General features: G+C 43.9%; 1 protein-coding gene across 3 annotated transcripts; it reads left to right on the top strand.

Annotated features, from left to right (window-relative positions):
* Nucleotides 1-1,827: 1,827 nt before the first annotated feature.
* LOC148387459 (ephrin type-A receptor 4-A-like) lies at nucleotides 1,828-21,978 on the top strand. 3 transcript variants are annotated; one of them, XM_088396320.1, is made up of 19 exons: nucleotides 1,830-2,024; nucleotides 2,955-3,022; nucleotides 5,705-5,902; nucleotides 6,428-6,538; nucleotides 6,884-7,238; nucleotides 13,608-13,763; nucleotides 14,128-14,598; nucleotides 15,378-15,502; nucleotides 15,620-15,779; nucleotides 15,859-15,970; nucleotides 17,321-17,379; nucleotides 17,496-17,609; nucleotides 17,685-17,870; nucleotides 17,955-18,016; nucleotides 18,086-18,295; nucleotides 18,374-18,550; nucleotides 19,744-19,931; nucleotides 20,007-20,186; nucleotides 20,510-21,978. In XM_088396320.1, the coding sequence occupies exons 1-19, from the start codon at nucleotides 1,868-1,870 to the stop codon at nucleotides 20,625-20,627; spliced, it is 3,207 nt and encodes a 1,068-aa protein (XP_088252446.1). In that variant the 5' UTR covers nucleotides 1,830-1,867; the 3' UTR covers nucleotides 20,628-21,978. The 3 variants fall into 3 exon arrangements, with proteins under 3 accessions (XP_088252445.1, XP_088252446.1, XP_088252447.1); XM_088396321.1 differs by having other exon boundaries at nucleotides 1,944-2,024; nucleotides 5,705-5,758; nucleotides 5,818-5,902; nucleotides 17,685-18,016; XM_088396319.1 differs by having other exon boundaries at nucleotides 1,828-2,024; nucleotides 17,685-18,016.
* Nucleotides 21,979-22,083: the final 105 nt, after the last annotated feature.

Below are 22,083 nucleotides of genomic sequence, written 5' to 3'. Positions count from 1 at the left end.
TTCCCAGCCTCCTTTGTTCGTCTCTCTCGCCGCCCACACACCTAGCCGTCCCTTGGGCTTTTTTTTTTTTCCTCATACGCGTTCACACGTTTACATTTGGAAAGGCTTTTATTCCTTCCAGTCGCCATCTCTGTCTTGATCCCTATCGTATTAGACACTGGGCGATGCCGCCGCGTGCGTCCATGTTAACATGTGAAATACACAAACACACACCATCTGTGTGAGAGCCACAATACAGATGTGTGGGCAGCAGCCATCTGGGGACCAAAATTGAACAAAAAGATGGGTGTGTGTTTGTCGACGCGTTTGTACGACGCCGTGCCAAGGGCCCGCTGTGGAGCCCCCCTTTTTCTCCAGAGAGCTGTGAATCTCAGGAGTGGGAAATACATCCCAACAGTCATCAATCAAAACTTTGCTGACACAAATGACCCCAAACAACAGCTCGCCCAAGCGCCACCCACCCACGCCACTTACGCCACAGGCCTTCGCCTTTTTACCGTACCACGCCATTCCCCCGGGCGAAATCGGGATAATTCGGCTTTTGTTATTGCGCAGTCAATCGCGGCATTGGGGGAGAAAGAAACGTGAAAATGGTATTATGGCGGATGGGGGAAGAGTGGCACATCGAATGTGGGAGTTGTTGTTTTTTTTCGTCTTTTTATTTCGCCATCTCAAAGCGCCAGATGCTCTTCCTGGGCTCATTAGAATGCTTTACACGGGATCGACATGGTATCGGTGCAGCAACCGCAGAGACAAAAAGCAAAATGGAGACTGGAGCATGCAAATGCAAATGTGAACACACACATGCTAAAACAACAACCTTAATATCGTGGTGCCTTGAAATCATTCGTTCGAGCCCCCCCAAAATTAATTTTTGTCCACTTTACTGTACCAAATATCAATAACATCATTGATAAAGTGACTTGATCAACTTTCATCACGTTAGTCGACCACAAAAAGAAAAAATTCAACCCATATCTCAATCTAAGCTGTTTTTCTGTTACCGGCTCAGCGTACAACAAAAGATTATGGGGGGAAAAAAAGACAACCCACTGGAGTTTAACATTTACTTCATCATGCTGTGATTGCACAATTAGCGATTGTTCTCGACTCTCTTTGAGGAAGGAGACAGTGTAGGAGGACAGGTCACGAGGCTGTTCTTTGTTTTGTTGTGTTTCTTTAAGTCTCGGTGTGCTTTTTTTCCCCGTCCTTACCCAAATGCGCTCACTTGTGGTTACATTATTCCAGCATATGCCTTTCTTTTACGTCTTTTACAATTAGAGGTATCACAATAAGTCAAAAATGATTTGATTGACACTTGTAAAGCTGCCATGAGCAACAAATATCCAACAGGGGGCGCTCTAGTTACGTGTACTGGGCCCGCAGCATCCGGGATGCTGTTGAGGTAACCAGTAAGTCAACCTTAAAACGCCTGATTTGACACATTTTTCCAAATGTCCTAAAAAGCTTAATCGTGTGATTTTTGTGTGGCGTTTAATGGATTCTTCACCATGAAATACCCCATAAAAAATAAAGGAAGTGTGAGAAATAGGGCGGATTAAATATTTATTGGGTGTGTGGTCCAACTCGGGGGTGTTTAAGGTTTAAAACAAAAAAAAATACAATTACAAATTACTTTTTGTATCCATTGCAAATAACGACCTTATGGTTTTCCGTCTGGTTTTGAAAACATGTAGAATTCCCTCAGTGTTGGTCCATGCATATCGTTTGGCTCGTGCAGTTTGAATGACCATTACGGCAAGCACGCGAGTGTGAGACCGCCCCACTATCCTCTGCATCCAACTCACTCCCACCACCCACACACACACCCTTGGTTTCTTCATTTACACACATTTTTCCCACCGGGATGGATCTTCCGCAGCAAGCGCGCACAGCCAGCGGCCAACACGCACGCTTTCCTTCGTTACACATGGCTGCGCATGTAGGACGAACATTCACGGCGATTATGTGGATAATATGTCTAGTTTCAAGTTCCAGGACGAGGATTTATCCGGCCAATGAAGGTAAGGAGTCCGTATAACCGGGAGCGTCTTTGCGCGGTGAGGACCGGCTTCGTGCGTTCCGTGTGCGTCCTTGGATGGTTCAGTCTGAGGGCAAAAAAAGTTGACATACTGGGACAGTTTTATTATTATTATTATTTTGCGTGGGGATACAAGCACTTTGAGATGTGTCAGGTGATTGGTTTGTCTTGAAATATTTTGACAACCTCGTCACTGATTATTATTCAAATGATTACTTATTTAAAGTATGTGGACAGACGTCAAGCAATAAATTTGGATCAAATGCCCAAAAATCTATTTTCTTATCAAAACATTTTTTAGTTTATGGTAGCTTGGACATAAATTTTTTGTCAAAGGTCCACTAAGGTTGAGTTTGAATTGGAATAACTTGATTTAACACCGTCATCCATGTTGATCATGAGTGAGAACAGAAATGCTGAGCCAGGACTTCACTCATTTTCAATATCAGTGACCTCTGACCTTACAAAATTCACCCAGTCACACTTGTACAGTCTTCCAACAAGTGTGATAGCAAAATGCTCCTTCTGCTCTCAGCCAGGTAGGTTGGGTTATTTGGTGATAGATAAAATGCAAAACACTTAAAATGACGGTTATTTGAACAACAATGGTGCAACAACACATGTAGACAGACACTAAGGCAGATGCAGTCAACATTCTTTTGAGTAACAAGGATGGTCACAGATTGAAACTCGTATCTCAAGGCACCACAGCAGATAATAGGTTAGAGACCTTAAATGTTTTAAATGTACAATAATTCGTTATTTAAATCCACATTAGAAGCTATTAAAATGATGTGTTTGCTTGCTATGAATCACACATTTGTTCTTAGCTTAGCTTGATTTAATTTTTTCCAATGATATATATATTTATTTTTTAATTGAACCATTACTGACAGTAAATTTGTCATTTTAGTGACTCTGCTGGATACCAGGACAGTGCCAGGAGAGCTGAAATGGGCAGCGAGTCCCTCAGAAGGAGGGGTGAGTGGGAGCTCTCCATTTTTTCCTTTTTATCAGACACACTTTGGACAACCTGCTGTTTTTTTGGGCAACGCACACACATTAGGTCTGGAAACTAAATATTCATCCCACAGATTTGAAAATGAGCTGTCCACCCAACCTAAGTGCTAATATGAGCTAGTTGGCATTGTGTTTGGCATGCCACGTGGCATAAAGCAGCCTGGTGGTGGGTGTTTTTTTTCCATTCGACATTTTTTACAGCGGGCCACGCATAAGCCAGAATTCATGGTAAAAAGTTGTCTACTGACTCGCTCACCTCTTTGTTGGTTTAAGAGTTATTGGTGAACTTGACACCAGTTTTTCAGCTCTCTATACGCTCATTCTCTCACAGACCGCTTGATTGGCAGGGTCCTGGTCCTCACACACCAAGCTTTTGATTACAGCACCCCCCCCCCTGACTCCCCCGACTCACCCCTTCTGACGCTTTCTGCATCGTCTTGCTTCACATACACATATCGCTGGGGATCGCTTTGCAGGGCCAAAGCTTTTTTTTTTTGCTCCCCCTCTTGGCAGCTGCGATTTTCATTCAACTAACAAAGACTCCAAATGAGTTGAGACAAGGAAGCATCACACCTCATTTTTCTTTACAGACCGGCTTCCAAACACCCACACATTAAAAACACGCATGCCACGCGAGAAGCGTGCTCATGCCCTTGTACATGCACGCACATTCTCGCTCCGCAAATTAACCCTCCCAAGCATCGTATACTGCTCATAAAATTTTCATCCCTTGAAGCTCAACTTTCTTTTGGCGCTTTTAACTAGAATCAGTACAAAGATGTTTTTACAGGTGGCTTAGCGGTGAGCACGTCTGCCTCGCAATTTTGAGGTGCGAGGTTTGATTCATGGCTCTTCCTTTGGATTTTGTGTTTTCCCCTCAAATAATCTGGCTTCCTCTGCAATCGCACAAACATGCTTGTTAGCGACAATGAAGACTCTAAATTGTCCATTGGTGTGAAGGATTGTTTGTCTTGAAGTGGCAATTGGCTGGCGACCAGTGCAGGGTGGACCCCCGCCTGACTCAAAGTAAACCGGGATGGACTCCAGCTCACCTATGACCTCCTTGAGGATAAGTGCTATAGAAAATTCATGTATGGAGATGTTTTAGGGGGACTTGTTAATGCAACTACAAAGAATGGGCACTTGACTAAATTTGTTTTCTGATAGACAGCGGGAAAAGATTTTAATTATAAGGCAAAAAAATTCGCTTACTGGGTCTTGTTGATTAAAAGCACAAACTCAAGGCCCGGGGGCCAGATACGGCCCGCCACATCATTTTATGTGGCCCACGAAGACAAATCGTGCATCAAATTCGTGTCGATACTAGAATAGCAAATTGTCTTCACTCTTAATAATATCTTTTTTTTTTAAATATTTGACGAGTCTTTACTCGTCTGATTTGAAAACCAGTTATTTGTCAGTTTGTTTTGTAGCTTTTACTGTATATAATATGAGGTGCTCATACATTTATTTGGGTTGACAGTCATAATGGCCCTCTGAAAGAAGCTATGACTACAATGCGGCCCGCGAAAAAAACGAGTTTGACACCCCTGATTAAAAGTATACGCAGTGACGGTTGAGAACATTACAGTACTTTAATTGCGCCATTTTCCGGTCTTATGTTTTTTCAAATTGACCTATTAGCGGCCCAAAAGAGGACAATCACGCTAACAAGCAGCGCCGATACTAATTGAGAGTCCGGCGAGTACACTATATTATGGTTATGCATTAATCTGTGTTATTTGGTAGAATGATTCCCATCAACACACGCAATGTCTAATCGTCAATTCATAAATGTGTAGCATTAAATTAGCTAACTGACAAGATCTGATATTGATGAGGGTTCAAAGTGCGTCGTTCACGCACACTCCCTCCCGTTGTCCCTCATTGGACATGGCACATTTAAGCTTGTGTGGCTCAGGCTTGTTGGGAGAGAGCGGATTATTATTCAGTGGCAATAAAAAGCCAATTTGGAGTCGGGAGGCTCGGCGGTCATTTGAGGGGTCGCTGTACAAGGCAAGTGGTTGCCTCTATTGAGATGGATGGTGCGGTGAAGGCTGGACCTGCTTTACTTGCATGGAAATGTGGCTGTAAATAAATAAATAAATGGTAACAAATGAGATACCGCTGCGGAATAGTGATGCCATGATGAATGGCTGCAGTCAATTAGATAGCCCAATGTTGAAAATATTCCAATTCTTGGACAAAAATGAACTTTTTATTTAACTGGCCATTGCTTTTGGATGAAAAAAAGAAAAGAAGAGATTGTCCTCCAGTGAAATTTTCCAACAGTTTTGTGCAACTATTTATCTGAGAGCTTTTAGAGAGATGGTGCCTGAAATTGCAGAACAAACGACGATTTCATGCTCGTGAGGTTTATTTTTAACCACATTTTGTTGTTTTTCAGCAGGGATTCATTCTCTGGCAGATTCATTTCAAAGTGTCTCCACTTGGCAGCACTTGAGTTTTTGGAATAAATGCATGTGATTAACTTTTGTAGCTTGGTATAGGCTGTTCCCTTTTGTTGTTATAAAATACAAATTATGACGGAGCATCTAATGTCAAACAAACAAATGGAAAATAATATATTCCCTAGAAATGGACATGCTACAATTGCTAAAACGTTTGCTTGTGGCTTTGCAGTGGGAAGAAGTGAGCATCATGGATGAGAAGAACATCCCCATCAGGACGTACCAGGTGTGTAACGTCTTGCAACCCAATCAGAACAACTGGCTGAGGACGGACTGGATCCCCAGGTCCGGTGCTCAGAGGGTTTATGTGGAGGTCAAGTTTACCCTGAGAGACTGCAACAGCCTGCCTGGGGTCACCGGCACCTGCAAGGTATGAAGAAAAATTCGCTGTCAAACTCAACATGAAATAAAGCGAAATATAATTTACGCATTTTAAAACAACCACATAACTTTGCCTTAAAGCTAACACACAGTGGCAAACGACATAGGCTAACAAATAGCATCTATTAGATTTGAACACAAACGGTGCAGCAACCTATGTAGAAAGAAAAAACAATACGAAGAACTGCGGATTAGTCAAGCAGTAGCTGAAATTCTTATTTGTCTGCATACATTAAATTGCCACCCAATGAATTTAAATGATGGATATGGTCTTTCTTTATCATCTTACCGAGGGGTCTTTATCTTATCCCCCAATGTAAATGCTAGAATATACAGTACACTATGGAATTTCCTGAGGCTGCTTTTGATGGATATTTATTGTATTTTTTACTACAGCTGGAACCCCCCCCCCACTTTTCTGCTCAGTTTGACTCATTATCATATAAAGAGGGAAAATGAGCAGCGCCGGAGATAAATAGATATCTCTCTTCTTCAAATCCTCTTTGTCTTCCAGGAGACATTCAATCTATACTACCACGAGTCCAACGAAGACAGGGAGAACTTCATCAAAGAGAGCAGCTTCATTAAGGTGGACACGGTGGCGGCGGACGAAAGCTTCACTCAGGTAACGGGCGACTTTTTCATCCTCCCGCCTCCGCTCACTTTAATTCGCTTTTATCGGGAAGAAAAGTCTCTTGCGACAATCAGGTATAATGTGTTTATTTGCGCAACAAGCACTTTTATCTTAAAGCCGGACCATGCAGGAATATTTCTCAGTCCTCGCTAATTACCTCTCCCAAGGGGGTTTATGTTTTCATTAGTATTTGATTATTTATTAGTAAGGAGGATTACAGACCACTGTGCTACTGATTTCCATTAGATGAAAGACTTTTTAACGAGGAAGAAAGCACGGCTCCACTTTTTGTTTTATCCATCGACGTTGCAACAAATCGTTTTTCTGTGTGCCCAGGTGGACGTTGGAGACCGCATCATGAAGCTCAACACTGAGGTGCGGGATGTGAAGGTGACAACCAGGAAGGGCTTCTACTTGGCCTTCCAGGATGTCGGCGCCTGCATCGCCTTGGTGTCCGTGCGGGTGTTCTACAAAACCTGCCCCCTGACTATTCGGAACCTGGCAACCTTCCCGGACACAGTGACAGGAGCTGACACTTCCTCCTTAGTGGAGGTCAGGGGGTCGTGCGTCGACCAATCGGAGGAGAAGGAAGAGCCGAAAATGTACTGCGGTGCTGATGGAGAATGGCTGGTTCCTATCGGTGGATGTCTTTGTAACTCGGGATACGAAGAAAAAGGAAGTTCATGTAAAGGTAAGCGACTTGTTTGTTGTTATAATTACAGTGTGACTCATTCGAGTGACAGCGATGAGGCTTAAGCGGTAAACGCGACACATTCATTCAGCTCTTCGTCTCACGCTGTCATTAAATAGTAAAGTGAGTTGAAGGATGACAAGTATGTCAGCAAGTCTGTTGCATAACTGCAATAAACATTGCACTGTATGTTTTTTCAAATTGGATTCGACAAAAAAAAGATTCTGGTACAACTCTCAGACTTAGGTCAAATTAAAACAACAAAAAAGAAAATTGCAGACTGTTTAATATGCTTAATGTCAAACGAACCACCCTCTGCATACAAAATAGTTTCCCTCTTTTATTAACTTACTGAAAAATCACATTACTTGCAGCATGTTTTGAATTTTTTCTTAGCTATATTTGTACTTCATTACATCCCGTCTGAATGGTCACAATTATGATTCATTTAACTAATTTAATAATAACAACAGATCTGGTCTGTTTTCTATGTTACATTCAAATGCTAGCATTAGCTTAGCATGAAAAGTGGCAATAGCGAGTTCAGATTGGCACCATAATGGCATAATTAGCACAATATAGCTCTGTTAACAAAACATGTATGTTAGACATATGGTTTTGCATATACTGTATCTTCACATAACATTTTATTTCAACACACAAATAAGATTTTTCAAATTATATTCACTATACGCAAACACGAACATAGTTTTAATCAATTTTAATGGGTTACTTGGGGAGGAATGTTGGTTTCATTACTGGTGTTCCATTTCCTATGCACTCAAATTGTAAGGTCTCATTGTGAATCGCCATCTGGACAAAAAAGAACGGAGAGGAAAAAAAAAAAAAAACGCCTTCCTGTCACTTATAAGTGTGGTCCGAACTTTACAGTAGCAAATATGCAAGCTGTTCACGCCTCTCAGCAAAGAACTTGAGGCGCGGATGACGCGGGATGGGAACGGCGCGGTGGCGAGGACGACTCAAATGTACGTGTTTGTGTGTGTGATGCATTAGACAAAAGTCTTACGCGTTCACACAACATGGCATTGCTCCCCCCTATTCACTCCCACACAGATGGACGAAGACCTGTAAGGGGGGAAATGGCGGAGCCTCTCCCTGAACTGTTTTTATTTATGGAGCCTATCCCAGAAGGCTAATTGTATAACAAACAGTGCCATAATTCAAAGTTTAAAAGACGAGAGAAAGAGAAAAACAAAGACATAAAGGGAATTGCGGTCGGTGCCAGTTGGCGATGCAAGGACTTGAAAAGTGTGTTTTTTTTTCTTCTCTCAATAAGATGAGCAGTAGCCAAATTTCTGTGTGACAAATGTTCTTAAGGACCTTCACCCCGTTTGTTCAGTCTGAAAGGAGGGAGGAGGTTTGTAGGGTGGGACCCTAAGGTCTGAAAGATGTTTCTCCTCTACGAGATTTAGGGGACACCCTTGACTCGGTTGAACTCGAAGCAGATGTGAAGTGCCATCTATCTGTCAGATGTTCCTGCCTTTCCTCCCGCCGCTTGTCAGCTCGCCGGCCGGCCTCAGCTCGCCCCGGCTGGAAATCCATCAAAGTGCGTGTGAATAGCAAATGGCACTGCGGTGAGATCTCTAACCCCGCCGTGTCGGGCGGGCACCTTCTCCCATTTTAAGTTTGCAGTGATGCGGAGAGGGAATGACGGGAGGGGAAGGGGAGGGGACGCCGGAGAGCAGATTTAGACGTTCTTTCTTCCCACCCGCCGTCAAGGTCAAAAGGTTTCTGGATTTTCTTCACTCTCGCGCCTGCGCTGAAAGACACCTGCCACTTCAAGTGTACTCGTAGCAGAGCCGTGTGGTGCAACATATTCACTCGTTGTTTTATAAACTCCGAGAAGATTTGTCGAAATTGAACTGGAGTGCTTAATGGGTGGTTTTTGTCATTTTGCCAGTTTATAGACAAACTTCAAGTTAAGTTACGGCTAATTCAACGTGCAATCCCAAACCTTCCAGTTGAGTTTTCAGATTCCTAAAACAAGAGGAGGCTCAGCTAGTAAAATGGTTGATACAGAGTGACGTGGATAATAGCAGGAGCTGTAGAAAGGAAGAAGGGATTAGATGTTGAATGGTGAGATATTGAAAAAGGGCCAGTGACAGCAGAAGGCAGAGCCGCCTCTCCCCCTGCCCGAGGGGGGTCATCAACGGGTGCAAAGGGGACCAGTAGAGAAACACAAGAGTGCGGGAACTCCCCCTCTTTTTTACACCCCCGGTTAAGACTGAGGTCATGACTGAGCCCGATGAAGACGTCAAACACTCTTGACTGACAGCCGCGCACACACTCCCATACAGGCAGAGCGCGGGGTCGCGACCGAGCGAGATGAAGTCGTCAAAAGTTTGACAGCTGCGATCCGTCTGGAAAGATCGGAAACGAGGGCGGGGAGACGAGCCGAGAAACAACAGAGGGAATTTGAAATGGGAATGGCTGAAGAATGGAAGCGGAGCCTCCTGCTTTTTGTCTCACTCCTGCCTCCCACCTCCCCTCCCGCTTTTGGCTTTCTGATGCGGCCCGGGGCCGTCACTGCCTGGGAGGCTTGGAATACCTCTTTGTGTACAGTCTCTCCATTCCCAATCCCCACCATCGAGACAGATTTCATGCTTGTGCTTCTTTCCAGCGCACCTGCAGTGTCTCATCGAAAAGCGGAGAGAAAATGAAGTCAGACGAAAGAGAAAAAGAGGCTTCTAGCAAAATAGCCACATCACTATGCCATGACAGAAGAGGCGATAAGCCGCCTATTGCTTTTTACACACAACCCCGATGCCAGCTTGCTTTCACATAGTTGACACAGCACTCCAAAATCAAACTCAAATTAAATGCGTCAACACTTGTCGGATAGCGATATTACTTTCAACGCAATCGGGGGAGACAAGTGTGAAGCTTAATGCTCCTGTCTCGGCATTCTGGCATTGCTAATGTGCAGCTCTGACTACGTTTACACGCAGTCAATATTTGGGTTGAGGTCGGATGACGTGCAAATAACTACTTCCTTGTGGAGTCAGTTGTGAATCATTTGCATCTAAGAAATGTCCGCTAGCTTAATGCTATCATACAATAAAAGGCAGACATGCTAATCAGAATTAGCACTGTTGTTTCATTTAATTAGAAACCTGTTTTTTTCTTATCTTTTCCCATGATAACTATTAAACTATCCCTATTTTTGACAAATTTTCAGGAGTCAAATAAATGCTGCCTTTTCCCCCTGACTCTTACAGCCGACAATGAAGGGATGCCCAAATGATGCTACGTTAGCGTGATAGGCTTTCAATATGGCCGCCGGTAATGCGTTGTGGGAAATGCAGATAAAGCCAAAGCCCCTCTATTGAGCTCAACTGAATTTTGGGCACTAAATGGTTTTGGATTGCTGATTTTGGTGTCTGTACTTTCACTCTGGAGCTCTGCCCAGCGATGCCTTCAGAAGTGTGTGTAGGAGGAAAACAGTGCATGTCGTCGGTGTGTATGTGTGGGCTTACTGTACAAATGTATGGTGGCTGCCAAAATTCGTAAAGAGACTGGATTGAAGCGATGGTGAAACCCTTTGGGGTACGACTTTGCATTTCTCCATCACAATCAAATGTGTGTGTTCCGGTGTCCTGTCAGGTTCACGTCGAGCAGCCCCACCAACCAGTTAGTCCTTGTGGAGCTCTCTGGCACAGCAACAAGCTGCACTCTCGCTCTCTCATTATCCCGTCTTTCTCCTCATCCACGGTCATGGGGGGTGGCGGGTGCTACTGGAGGCTTGATCCTTGTGTGACAGAGAGGAGGTTTGCGGGGGTCATTGTTCTCAAGCCCCCCCCTCCTTTCTTTCACATGCTAATGCTTGGAACTGCTGGCTTTGGATTTCTCTTCAATGTACCAGTTTTTAAATTTAACCAACTGAAGATATTCTTTAGGCTTTAATGTAAATTTGGATTTATTGCCAAGCTTTGTGGGGTTGACTTAAATGAAGGCACCAAAAGATAAGAATGGTGTCCTTCCTCTCCCATTCTGTAGGTTGTAATTAACAGGGCATGACCCCTGTGATTAACAGCGGGCGTCCTTCTAAGTCTGTCTATCCATCCATCCATCCATCAATCTGTCTTTTCCTCCCTCCATCCATCCATCAGGTGTCGGACACGGAACAGCGTGGGGTACTTCCTGCACCTAAACTGTCCGCTGGGCATTGTTGACAGATGACACGGCTCCAAGAGGAAAACACACACACGTCCGTGTGCATACGTTGTGCCGACAAGGCTCTTTTCGTCAGATTTGCACCGAGCCACATTTGCATTTTAGAAGGATGAAGAATGCATATGCAAATGTCGACAAAGCTGATAGTAATCAAAGGGCACCTTCTCCCGCTTGCCTTTATCCCTCCTCCATATCTGTATTCCTCCTCACCTTTTTTTTTTTTTTGTCATCTCAGAAATCTTTTCCTCATTCAGTCTGTAGACGTTTTTGTGAAGTTGTCCCATTTTACAAACACAGGAACAAATTTAAAACCATATTTCCAAGATTTTTTTTTTCAACCATCTGTTTGGGTTGTTTTTCTCTCCGCAAGGTTTTAGAGGTGTCTCCAATGCATTTAGTTTATGTTGCTAAGTGTTAAGGCTAATGGAGCAATGATGTACTTTGTGTTGACAATACAATCAATTTAGCATGCAGGTTGTTCTCAGCTCTCAGTAGCACGAGGGGTTCACGTTGGGTTAATGACATCCGCATGAGCTCTTATTCCAGGTCAGACTGCCCCCCCCCCCCACCCCCCACCCCTCTCAAACACTTTGAAACTGCAACCCCTCCTAAAAAAAAAAAAAAAGCCAACAGACAACAGAGAGGACGTTGAAAGAAGTTTACGGCTTCAAATGCTTTCCTTTCTTTCACGTCCTCGCTTATTCTGAGCTCGGTGCTGGTTAGAGGGATAAAGTGATTGGGTTGGACATAGACAAAGACCCTGTGGTCCCCCCCCCCTTCTGCAATCAACCCCAAAAAACCTCAGCAGCTCTGAATCTTTTTATCTGGTCTGGTTTACTCCTCTGTTGTTTCCTGGCTTGAGCTGCATTTTACCTTTATTGCTTTTATTCGATTTATGTTAACGAATTTGGAGAACAGCTTTCCGTACGGGCTCGTTGGAATCGGCATCAATAAGATATAAAATACTTTCATATTCACTCGGCGTTATCGAGGATTCGAGGCATGAAAAATGGAGGTCGTGAGGGAAATGTGCAGGAAGCCAATAAGGAGGTTGTGAGAGGGAGGGAAAATCTATGGAGGCTCGCACAGATGGGACAGGATGGTCCGTGTGAGTCAAGACTTCCTCCCTCTCATCCACTCATCAGAAAACACACATTCTTCCTCCAAGCAAGCGCTGGGATGTCTCCATCTTTTTGGAATTGCGGGAGGGCCGAGCAGATGAATATGTCGTGATGAGGGAAAAAGGTGAATGATTGCAATGGAAACAAACGGAGGATTTTCCCCACTCGGGAATTCAAAAGAGGAAAAATTTCAGCCCCTTTGCTCTTCAGTTTGGTTGGCTCCACCACTGAATGTCAAGATGGATAATTATCTTCTCATTTAGCTCTTTGTCGGCCTGTCAATGCACAAACCACGCATGGGGGGAGAGAAAGACCCTTCCTCTATTTCTGCGTCTCTTCTCTCCTGTAAATGTCACTTGCTGAGAGTCAAAATGTCTTTGGAAAACTCTCTTGAGGTTGTTTGCTCGTGTCAATGATCTTATTGTCTGGCCTTTGTGACTTGTCAATATGGAAGACAAAGAGAACTGTATGACAGGGTCAAGGGTCACTTGGCCTGAGTGGCTTGTGATTATGTTGCTTGGAGGGTGGGCAGCCATTTTGCCACAAGCAATATATTTACAGGTGTCCCCCTCAAGGACATAAACAAACGGCTTTACCTCGCGTTCATTCAATTTTCACGACAAAAATGTTCTCTTTAGTGTTACAAAATATTCCCCCAACCCCTAAAAACAATCTTTGCATTTTATTTAATTTTTTTTCGTGATGGCGTGTGTTCAAGCTTGCAGAGTGAGCAAGTGGCTCGCCGGCGGTCTTCTGTGTCCGCTTGATTTAGCTGGCACATTGCCGCCTTTCCTCGTGCGTTAACAGCTTCACTGATGATCAGTGATGATTAGCTGCAGGAAACTGCTGGCACATCAGTGTTGCTGAAGCTCGGGATGCGACCAAAAATGCTACACTGGTGGCTAAAGCCAAAGAGCCAAAGACATAGCTGTCAAACATAAGGCTCGGGGGCCAGATACGGTCCACCACATCATGGTCCATGAAGATAATTTGTGTCTTCTGATGCAGAAACAAATCCTGATTGTGGCTGGTTTTTCTCTTCATCTTTTCACAGCCTGCTCTGCTGGTTTCTACAAGTCCAGGTCATCTGACGCAAGCTGCTCCAAGTGTCCTCCACACAGCTACTCCCTCCGAGAAGGGGCGACGGTTTGCGACTGCCACTCCGGATACTTTCGAGCTGACAGCGACCCTCCCGCTATGGCTTGTTCCCGTAAGAAAAAATCGGTCCACTTCTTGTAATGATGGAAATCACGTCGAGACAATGACAAACACAGACAACACGTTTCTTCGTCACGCACTTGTCTAAATGGTACTCTTGTTTTGGTGATCCGATTACTTATGACTAAACAGCCAGCCACATCCTGTTAGGCAGCTCAGACGCCGCCGTGAAAAAATGTTCTCGTTCTCCTTGTCTGCTCATCTAAGCCCGTCAGTGAAGTCCTGTGTTGGAGCCCTCGGTCGTAAAACTTAATTATGTCAATACGAAGCATGTGGTCTTCTTGGCTTGGGAAAAAAAACCTGGTGCGTGCTCGGAAAAAGTCTAAAAAGGAATATCATGTATCTTTGTTCCTCAGAGCCTCCATCGGCGCCACAGCAGTTGATTTCAGTTGTGAACGAAACCTCGGTGGTTCTGGAGTGGAGCCCACCACGCCGCCTGGGAGGTCGAAGCGACATCAGCTATAGCCTGGAATGTCTCATTTGCCAGACGGCTGACAAACCCATCCCCAGGAATCATAGTAGTTCCCAACCTGAGGGGATGCAGTCAGACCAAGGCATTGTGGGAACTGAAGTCCAGATGGGGAGAGGCGTCTACGAGAGAGATTCAGCCAGAGTGGCCTCGGGCTCTCAGCTGTGCCAGCCCTGCAGCTCAGACGTGCTTTTCTCTCCAGACCAAAGCGGCCTGAGGGGCACCCGAGTGGTGGTGAGCGAGCTCAGAGCCCACACTCACTATACTTTTATCGTGCAGGCACGCAACGGGGTCTCCCAGGGCGGCGCCGCCGGGGCCTCCCAGAGCGTGTCAGTCTCCGTAACAACCAATCAAGCTGGTAAGGACCAGTCATTAAATTTTGAAATTCCATCGCATTCTCTCCACTAGGAGCAGTAGTATCATCTCACTGTCATTGTTGCCATAGCGATTACGTTGTCCTCCTACACTAAACAATGGTTGACTTAATTATAGAGGTCTTCTCAACCGGATGTCAGTAAGCATTGTGGGAAATGCACATCACTAACTTCCAAACAAGCAATTTTAAATAGAAACAGGAAGCCATAAATGATTAGAAGAATGCCTTTCATTTTGTTTTTACGGCGTGTTTCATTTTAGTTGAGAGGGTGTCGGCTGAGCGTCCCCACACACACACACGCACACACACATGGCCTACCATTAGTTCTTCTGTCTCGACTGTCTTCACGTTGGCATTTTGAAAAGTGGCACACCTGCTAAGTTTGAGGTGCCCCGGGGAAATAAGTTAGCTTGGAGCGCACAACATGAGCTTGGTGCCTGGGATGTGTCAAGCCCAAGCTGCACAACCATATGGCTCCACGTCATGAAAGGGAGCCATGGAAAATGGAGCGATGGGGAACTATAGAGTGAGCGAGGTGTTTTGCTCCCAGAGGAATAGGACAGAATAAGATTTAGGTTAGTTCTCCTGAGCGCTGGGTCAATGGGATTGTGGAGAAAGGTTCACCAAACCTTACTTATAGGAGAAGATATTAATGCAGTAGTCACAATGTTAGGAACACCTATGCATTTGAATTGAGTCCACACAATCTTCTGCTGCATGCACCACATGAATGGATCTGCATCTTTTGATCTGTCTTTTAGCTCCCTCACGGGTGTCATCCATTCAAGCCACAGATGTCACCAGGCATACTTTGTCATTGTCATGGCAACAGCCCGATCAACCCAATGGGGTCATCTTGGAATATGAGGTCAAGTTCTATGAGAAGGTGAGCTTTCGGCAGGTTAATGGAGCTCAGCCAAATGTTTGTGATGCCAATATTTTGTGAGATGGGCTTGTGGGAAGGTATTCAAAGCAGGCCCCCCTTTGTGTCTGATCTAATCAGGATCAGAGGGAGAGGTCCTACCGCATAATGAGGACCTTCTCTCGAAGCGTGGAAGTCACGGGACTCAACCCGCTCACTGTCTACGTTTTTCACGTGCGGGCTCGCACGGCCGCCGGCTATGGAGAGTTTAGCGCCCCGTTTGAATTTGCAACCAATTCAGGTATCCAACTATTGCCACATTTGATGGATCGTGTTTATGTTTGCAGCGGGGAAGAATCAATTGTGTTGTTTCCTGTTAGATCCCTTCCCTCTGATTGGAGAAGGCGTCAACTCTGCCTTCCTGTTGTTGTCCGTGAGCGGTGTTGGAATTCTCTTGCTTATATCTGCAGCTGTTTTCATCATCAGTCGCAGGTACACACACACACACACACCCGCATCACGTAATCTATCTATCTATCTATCTATCTATCTATCTATCTATCTATCTATCTATCTATCTATCTATCTATCTATCTATCTATCTATCTATCTATCTATCTATCTATCTATCTATCTATCTATCTATCTATCTATCTATCTATCTATCTATCTATCTATCTATCTATCCATCCATCCATCCATCCATCCATCCATCCATCCATCCATCCATCCATCCATCCATCCATCCATCCATCCATCCATCCATCCATCCATCCATCCATCCATCCATCCCGCCCGCCCGCCCGCCCGCCCGCCCGCCCGCCCGCCCATCCATCCATCCATCCATCCATCCATCCATCCATCCATCCATCCATCCATCCATCCATCCATCCATCCATCCATCCATCCATCCATCCATCCATCTAGTATCCATCTATCTATCTATCTATCTATCTATCTATCTATCTATCTATCTATCTATCTATCTATCTATCTATCTATCTATCTATCTATCTATCTATCTATCTATCTATCTATCTATCTATCTATCTATCTATCTATCTATCTATCTATCTATCTATCTTTCTATCCCATGAAGAACCCATGTTTATTTTATTTCTTAATTTAAATGATGAATGAATTCAAACTAAAAAAAAAAAAATTATACTTTTATGATGCCATATTTTCAGTATAAAGGGCAGCTTTCGGATTCAATGCCTTCTCATTGCATGGTGCAGGTGTGTCCAATGAAGTGGCCATTGAGGCTCTTCTTAATACATAATGCATTTGCCTTAAACGCCAACACTATCATTAAGAGAGACGCCCACGCTATCGCTTCTATTGTGAGGCTTAATAAGGCTTGTGTGTGTGTGTGTGTTACCTGCAGCTTTTTAAAGGGGATTAGAGTGGAGACAGTGATAATCCCTTTGTCCCCGACTTGTCATCACTGTCTCCTCTTGTGTGTCCATGTGCATGTGTGTCACTTTCCGCTTTCTTTCTTACACACACATACACACTCATGCACACAAAGCCGTAGCAGGTGCGCACAGATGCACATAAAACACACCTGTTCCTGCTCATCCACAAAGGTTTTTTTTGGGGACACTTTCTTTGTTTAGCGGAAAACACCTTTTATCTCATACTACCTGATGTCAACCCCCCCGAACCCCCCCCATTTCCGAAAACGCTTTCATGTCCTCCCGCTGCGTCCTTCCTGCTCTTTCTTCTTATTGTCATCATTTTCCCAGGATATAAAAAATGAAAACGTGTCAATGCAAACATGGAAAAAAAAAATCTTATTTTCAGTATCATGTATGTTATATTATTATCATTTGTGACCAGGAGGAGCAAGTACAGTAAAACCAAGCAAGACTCAGAGGAGGAGAAACATCTTAATCCAGGTAGATTTCACTCAAATGCTCGCAAATTAATGCTGCACGCCATTTTTAATTTCCAGATTCAAATTTCCATGAAAATTTACCGAAAACTCTGTAAATTCGTCTTCCTTCTACTGCAGGCGTGAAGATCTACGTGGACCCGTTCACTTACGAGGACCCAGATCAGGCCATCCACGAGTTTGCCAAGGAGATTGATGTGAGCTGTATTCACATCGAGAGAGTTATCGGCATGGGTGAGCCCGCTAATGCTACACACACACACACACACACACACATGAACTTACTTGACCTTGCTGTGTGGCGTGTAGGAGAGTTTGGCGAGGTGTGCAGCGGGCGCTTGCGTGTGCACGGAAAGCGAGAAGTCTACGTCGCCATTAAAAGTCTAAAGGCGGGATACTCGGACAAACAAAGGAGAGACTTTCTGTCGGAGGCGTCCATCATGGGGCAGTTTGACCACCCCAACATCATCAGGCTGGAGGGAGTTGTCACCAGATGTGAGTTGACGCGGATGAACGGCGGCGGCCATATTGAATCACAACGACATTTCATTCATATGATAATGACTCTTTTGTGTTTAGGTAAACCACTCATGATCATTACGGAGTACATGGAAAATGGATCCCTGGATGCTTTTCTTCGGGTATGATTCATTCTTCGTGTCAATTTGAAGTTGGATGGTGTTGTTTGATTGGCTCTCGTCACCGCGTAGAAACACGACGGCCAGTTCACGGTGATCCAGTTGGTCGGCATGCTGCGCGGCATCGCCTCGGGCATGAAGTACCTGTCGGACATGAGTTACGTTCACCGAGACCTCGCCGCACGGAACATCCTGGTCAACAGCAACCTTGTGTGTAAGGTGTCTGATTTTGGTCTCAGTCGGGTTCTGGAGGACGACCCGGAGGCCGCTTACACCACCAGGGTAAGAATGGAGACATTTTCCATTTCATTGAAATCATAAAACATTGTTTATGAACCTATCATACACCTTATATTTCAGGAAGCCCTTGGCACTTATCTCTCTTCCGGCGGGAAGATCCCCATCAGGTGGACAGCTCCCGAAGCCATCACCTACAGGAAGTTCACCACAGCCAGTGACGTGTGGAGTTACGGCATCGTCATGTGGGAGGTGATTTCGTACGGCGAGAGACCCTACTGGGACATGAACAACCAGGATGTGAGTATTTTTAACATCTCCGACCTTCAAGTCTTCTTACTTTCAGAAGTAAAATGATCTCGCTTTACCGCCGATGCGTTACGTGAGTGTGCAAATTTTACCTTGGGGACATAAATAGATTCAGATTTATTTATGGCGCTGTAAGTAAAACATCACAGATTTCTTTGTAATCCATAATTAGTCAAACACTTCACATTACAAGTTAATCAGTGTAACATTAAAGGACTTTTAGAGCAGTTATTCCAAAATAAATGATGGATCTCCGTCATGAAAGTGATTTATATTGTTTGTGATTTTGCGAAGCAATTAAGTCGTTCCTCTGCACCCACGGCAAAAAAATAAGGACACATTTAATGTGGCAAATGCAAAAGCCACATATGGACCGTCAGCTCGAAGATTGCTCCGACAAAACACAATTTGTGTGCAACTGGTCGATGTTCAAACGTTTATTCCTGTAGAGAGCAATTATGCAAACTTCAATGAGGCCCCTTGATGTAGAAGAATACATGAAACAGGCTTCCCGTCTCTGATATTTCAGGAGAGGCAAACAAAGCCGAGAGTGTGTGTGTAACCTTTGCACCCTCGAATAGATTTTGTTGCTTTTACTTTCAAAGCAGAACGGCCGATAAATCTTGACAGCTTCCACTGAATCATAAATCAATGTGAACATATTTTTACAAATTATAAAGTTGAAGGAGTCATTTTGTTGGATTTTCAAGCAATTTGAAATTCCTTTGTGAGGCATTTTGCATTATACACCCTCAAAAAAAGATCAACAGAGATCTTAAATTGATTCCTTGTCGTTTATGATTTCTATTTTATGGTGTACAAAGTAGTTGCTGTTTGGTGGTTTGTGTGTGTGTTTTTTTGGGGGGGGTCGGTTTATTTTTCTGGGTTTGTTTTGGTTTTTGAATGGAAAAAAAAAATCTGAAATAAACATACTTGTACAAACAGTACACGCTACCACAAAATGTTTGGTGCGATTTATTTGTATTTGGGGAATTCTGTACAGCCGTTTTTAGGAATTCTTTTTTGCTCCAATTTCATTTGCTAATGGGCAAAAACTGCTTTCAATTCTTTAGAAATTACATCTCGTTTTTGTCGTCTCTTAATGTTCATTTTCAGATTTGAATTTATCATTTTTGTTTTCTAGCCCATGAACACTATGAAGCTCGTTTGTGTCCTTCCTTTAGGTAATAAAAGCAATCGAGGAGGGCTACCGCCTTCCCGCTCCCATGGACTGCCCAGTGGTCCTGCACCAGCTCATGTTGGACTGCTGGGAACGAGACCGAGCCGAGAGACCCACTTTCAGCCAGATCCTTAACATGCTGGATAAACTTATTCGGAACCCCGGGACTCTGCGCAGAACTGGAGGGGAAAGGTACAGTCCCCACAGTGGCTTTTTTCGAACTAACCCAAAAAAAAAAATCACACAGCAGTTTCTGTGTGCTCACAGACCTGCAGTGCTGGAGTCAGGAGCGTGTCCGGAGGTGTGTGTGTCGGTCCTACCAGAAGTGTGTGTGTCCAAGTGGTCATTGTGCGAGTGGCTGCAGTCCATCGGCTTGGAGAGGTACACGGAGACGCTGGCGGCAGGAGGATATTCCAGCCTTGACAACCTACTGGCACTCACACACCAGTAAGTGATTATTATGATTATTATGACACTTTTTCAAAATGGCCGCCCACTTTATGTCGTGGACAGTATTTATTCAGAATAAATTCCAACTATTTAGATTCTACATTTAAACATGTATCACATAAAACATACTTCTTTGAGACCAATTACTACTTTCTTAATGCTCGTGTTTTTGATGCCATTTTGTGGCTTTATAGAAAAAGAACCAAACATGCAAATAGCTTGTTTTTACAATGAATTTTTATCGCGAGTGATGATGTCATTTTTGATTAGTGCCCTCAAAGCGCCCCTCTTTTTGTGTTTTCTCCCCTCCGTGTCCACAGAGAGATGGAGAGATTGGGAATCCTTGCAACATCGCACCAGGACATACTAATTGCCAGTATACAGCAAGAAATATTATCTCAAATGCAGCACATGCAACATACAATGGTTCCGGTCTGAGTCACAGGTGGGATACCTGAATTCCATTTACCTTATCCATGCACTTTAGGGGGACCTTTCACCAGTGGATCAGTAGAAGGAGTGGAATGAGAAAGCAGCACTTTTGTCAAGTTTTCTAAAAACACAATATGGACGTGGCCACAGATTGCTACTGAGACTGAAGGCCCATCCTCTTCTTCACGTTGCATTCTTTTCTTTTCTGTTTTCTGACAGCAGAATGGCTTCCAGTTTTACGTGGGACTTTTTTCGCTGCTTTGGGCTTGACTTGGAAAAAAAAACGTGTGCGTACCATGTAAATTCAGTCAACTCCCTTATGTCCGAGCGTCGCACGTCTTTGACCATTCTTGATATGCAAAGTGGAATTGGGAGGAGACAAATATGTCATCACGATAGTTACATACTAACGGAGCAAATGTTTTCCTTTTGATAGTTCTCTTGGTTGAATTGTAATAATTAGACATTTACAATAGAATGTCTTTTATTAGCTACATGGAAAGTTTTATTTATGGTCTTTTTTTAAGTAGTTTCTACTGTACATTGTAAATTAGAATCACTGAGGGGGGAAAAAAATGAATTGGTTGCCATATTGCATTATAATAAATGCCCAAATCCATCCATGGACATTCTTGTACAATATTGACTGCATATAGTTTTATTGATTGACAGTTGTGTCTGAGAGGACAGGAGGGAAGAAAGATGGAATTTCGAGAGATCTTGCATTCAAAAGGGTAAGAAAAAAACCTGCGGGCTCTCTTGACGGGGTATCACGAGTTTGTCGAGATAAATTGGGCTGAGTTCACTGTGCAAACTTGTCCAATCAGCACACATCTGTCTTCTTCTACCACGCCATGCACATATTCTTACACACACACGCACGGGAGCTGATTGGAGGATGCTTTTGATACATAAAGGGACGATACAATCTGTTTTTTGGCAAATATGCCAATGTTTTTCCAGGCTAATGAGAGTTGGCTGCGTACACACACGTTCAAATGCACAGATACACAAGAAGCCCCCCCACACCGCCATGACTCACACTCAATGACTCCCGAAATGAAATGCTGATGGTGGTTAATGAGGCAGAAGCCGCTAAGTAAGAGACAGAAAGAGAGAGAGAAAGAGAGAGGAATCGTCCGTTTGGCTCCAGGCTCTGAAATTTGCTGCTCCTCAATAATAATGAGCAAGTGGTGTCACATGACCAGGCCATCTTTCATGATGGTGCATTGCATACTGAATCTGACTGTTAAATGTTATTTTAATGGTAGACAAAGGTGCCAAAAATATACTCACACTAGAGCATAGGTGTCAAACCCGAGGATCGGGGGCTAGACCCAGACCAGACATTCTATATGGCCCGCAAGATCAAATCATGTCAACTCCTATGATTCTTGATCAAATCTGTACCATCATTTTTAATTTTCATGTGTAATAAATAATAATGTTGAGATTTTGTAAG

This window comes from Syngnathus floridae, chromosome 14 (genome assembly GCF_059516105.1).
Source record: "Syngnathus floridae isolate MCC-2025c chromosome 14, RoL_Sflo_1.0, whole genome shotgun sequence".
Taxonomy (NCBI): domain Eukaryota; kingdom Metazoa; phylum Chordata; class Actinopteri; order Syngnathiformes; family Syngnathidae; genus Syngnathus; species Syngnathus floridae.
Note: the sequence above shows the minus strand (reverse complement) of the source record. Positions and strands in the feature narration are given on the sequence as shown.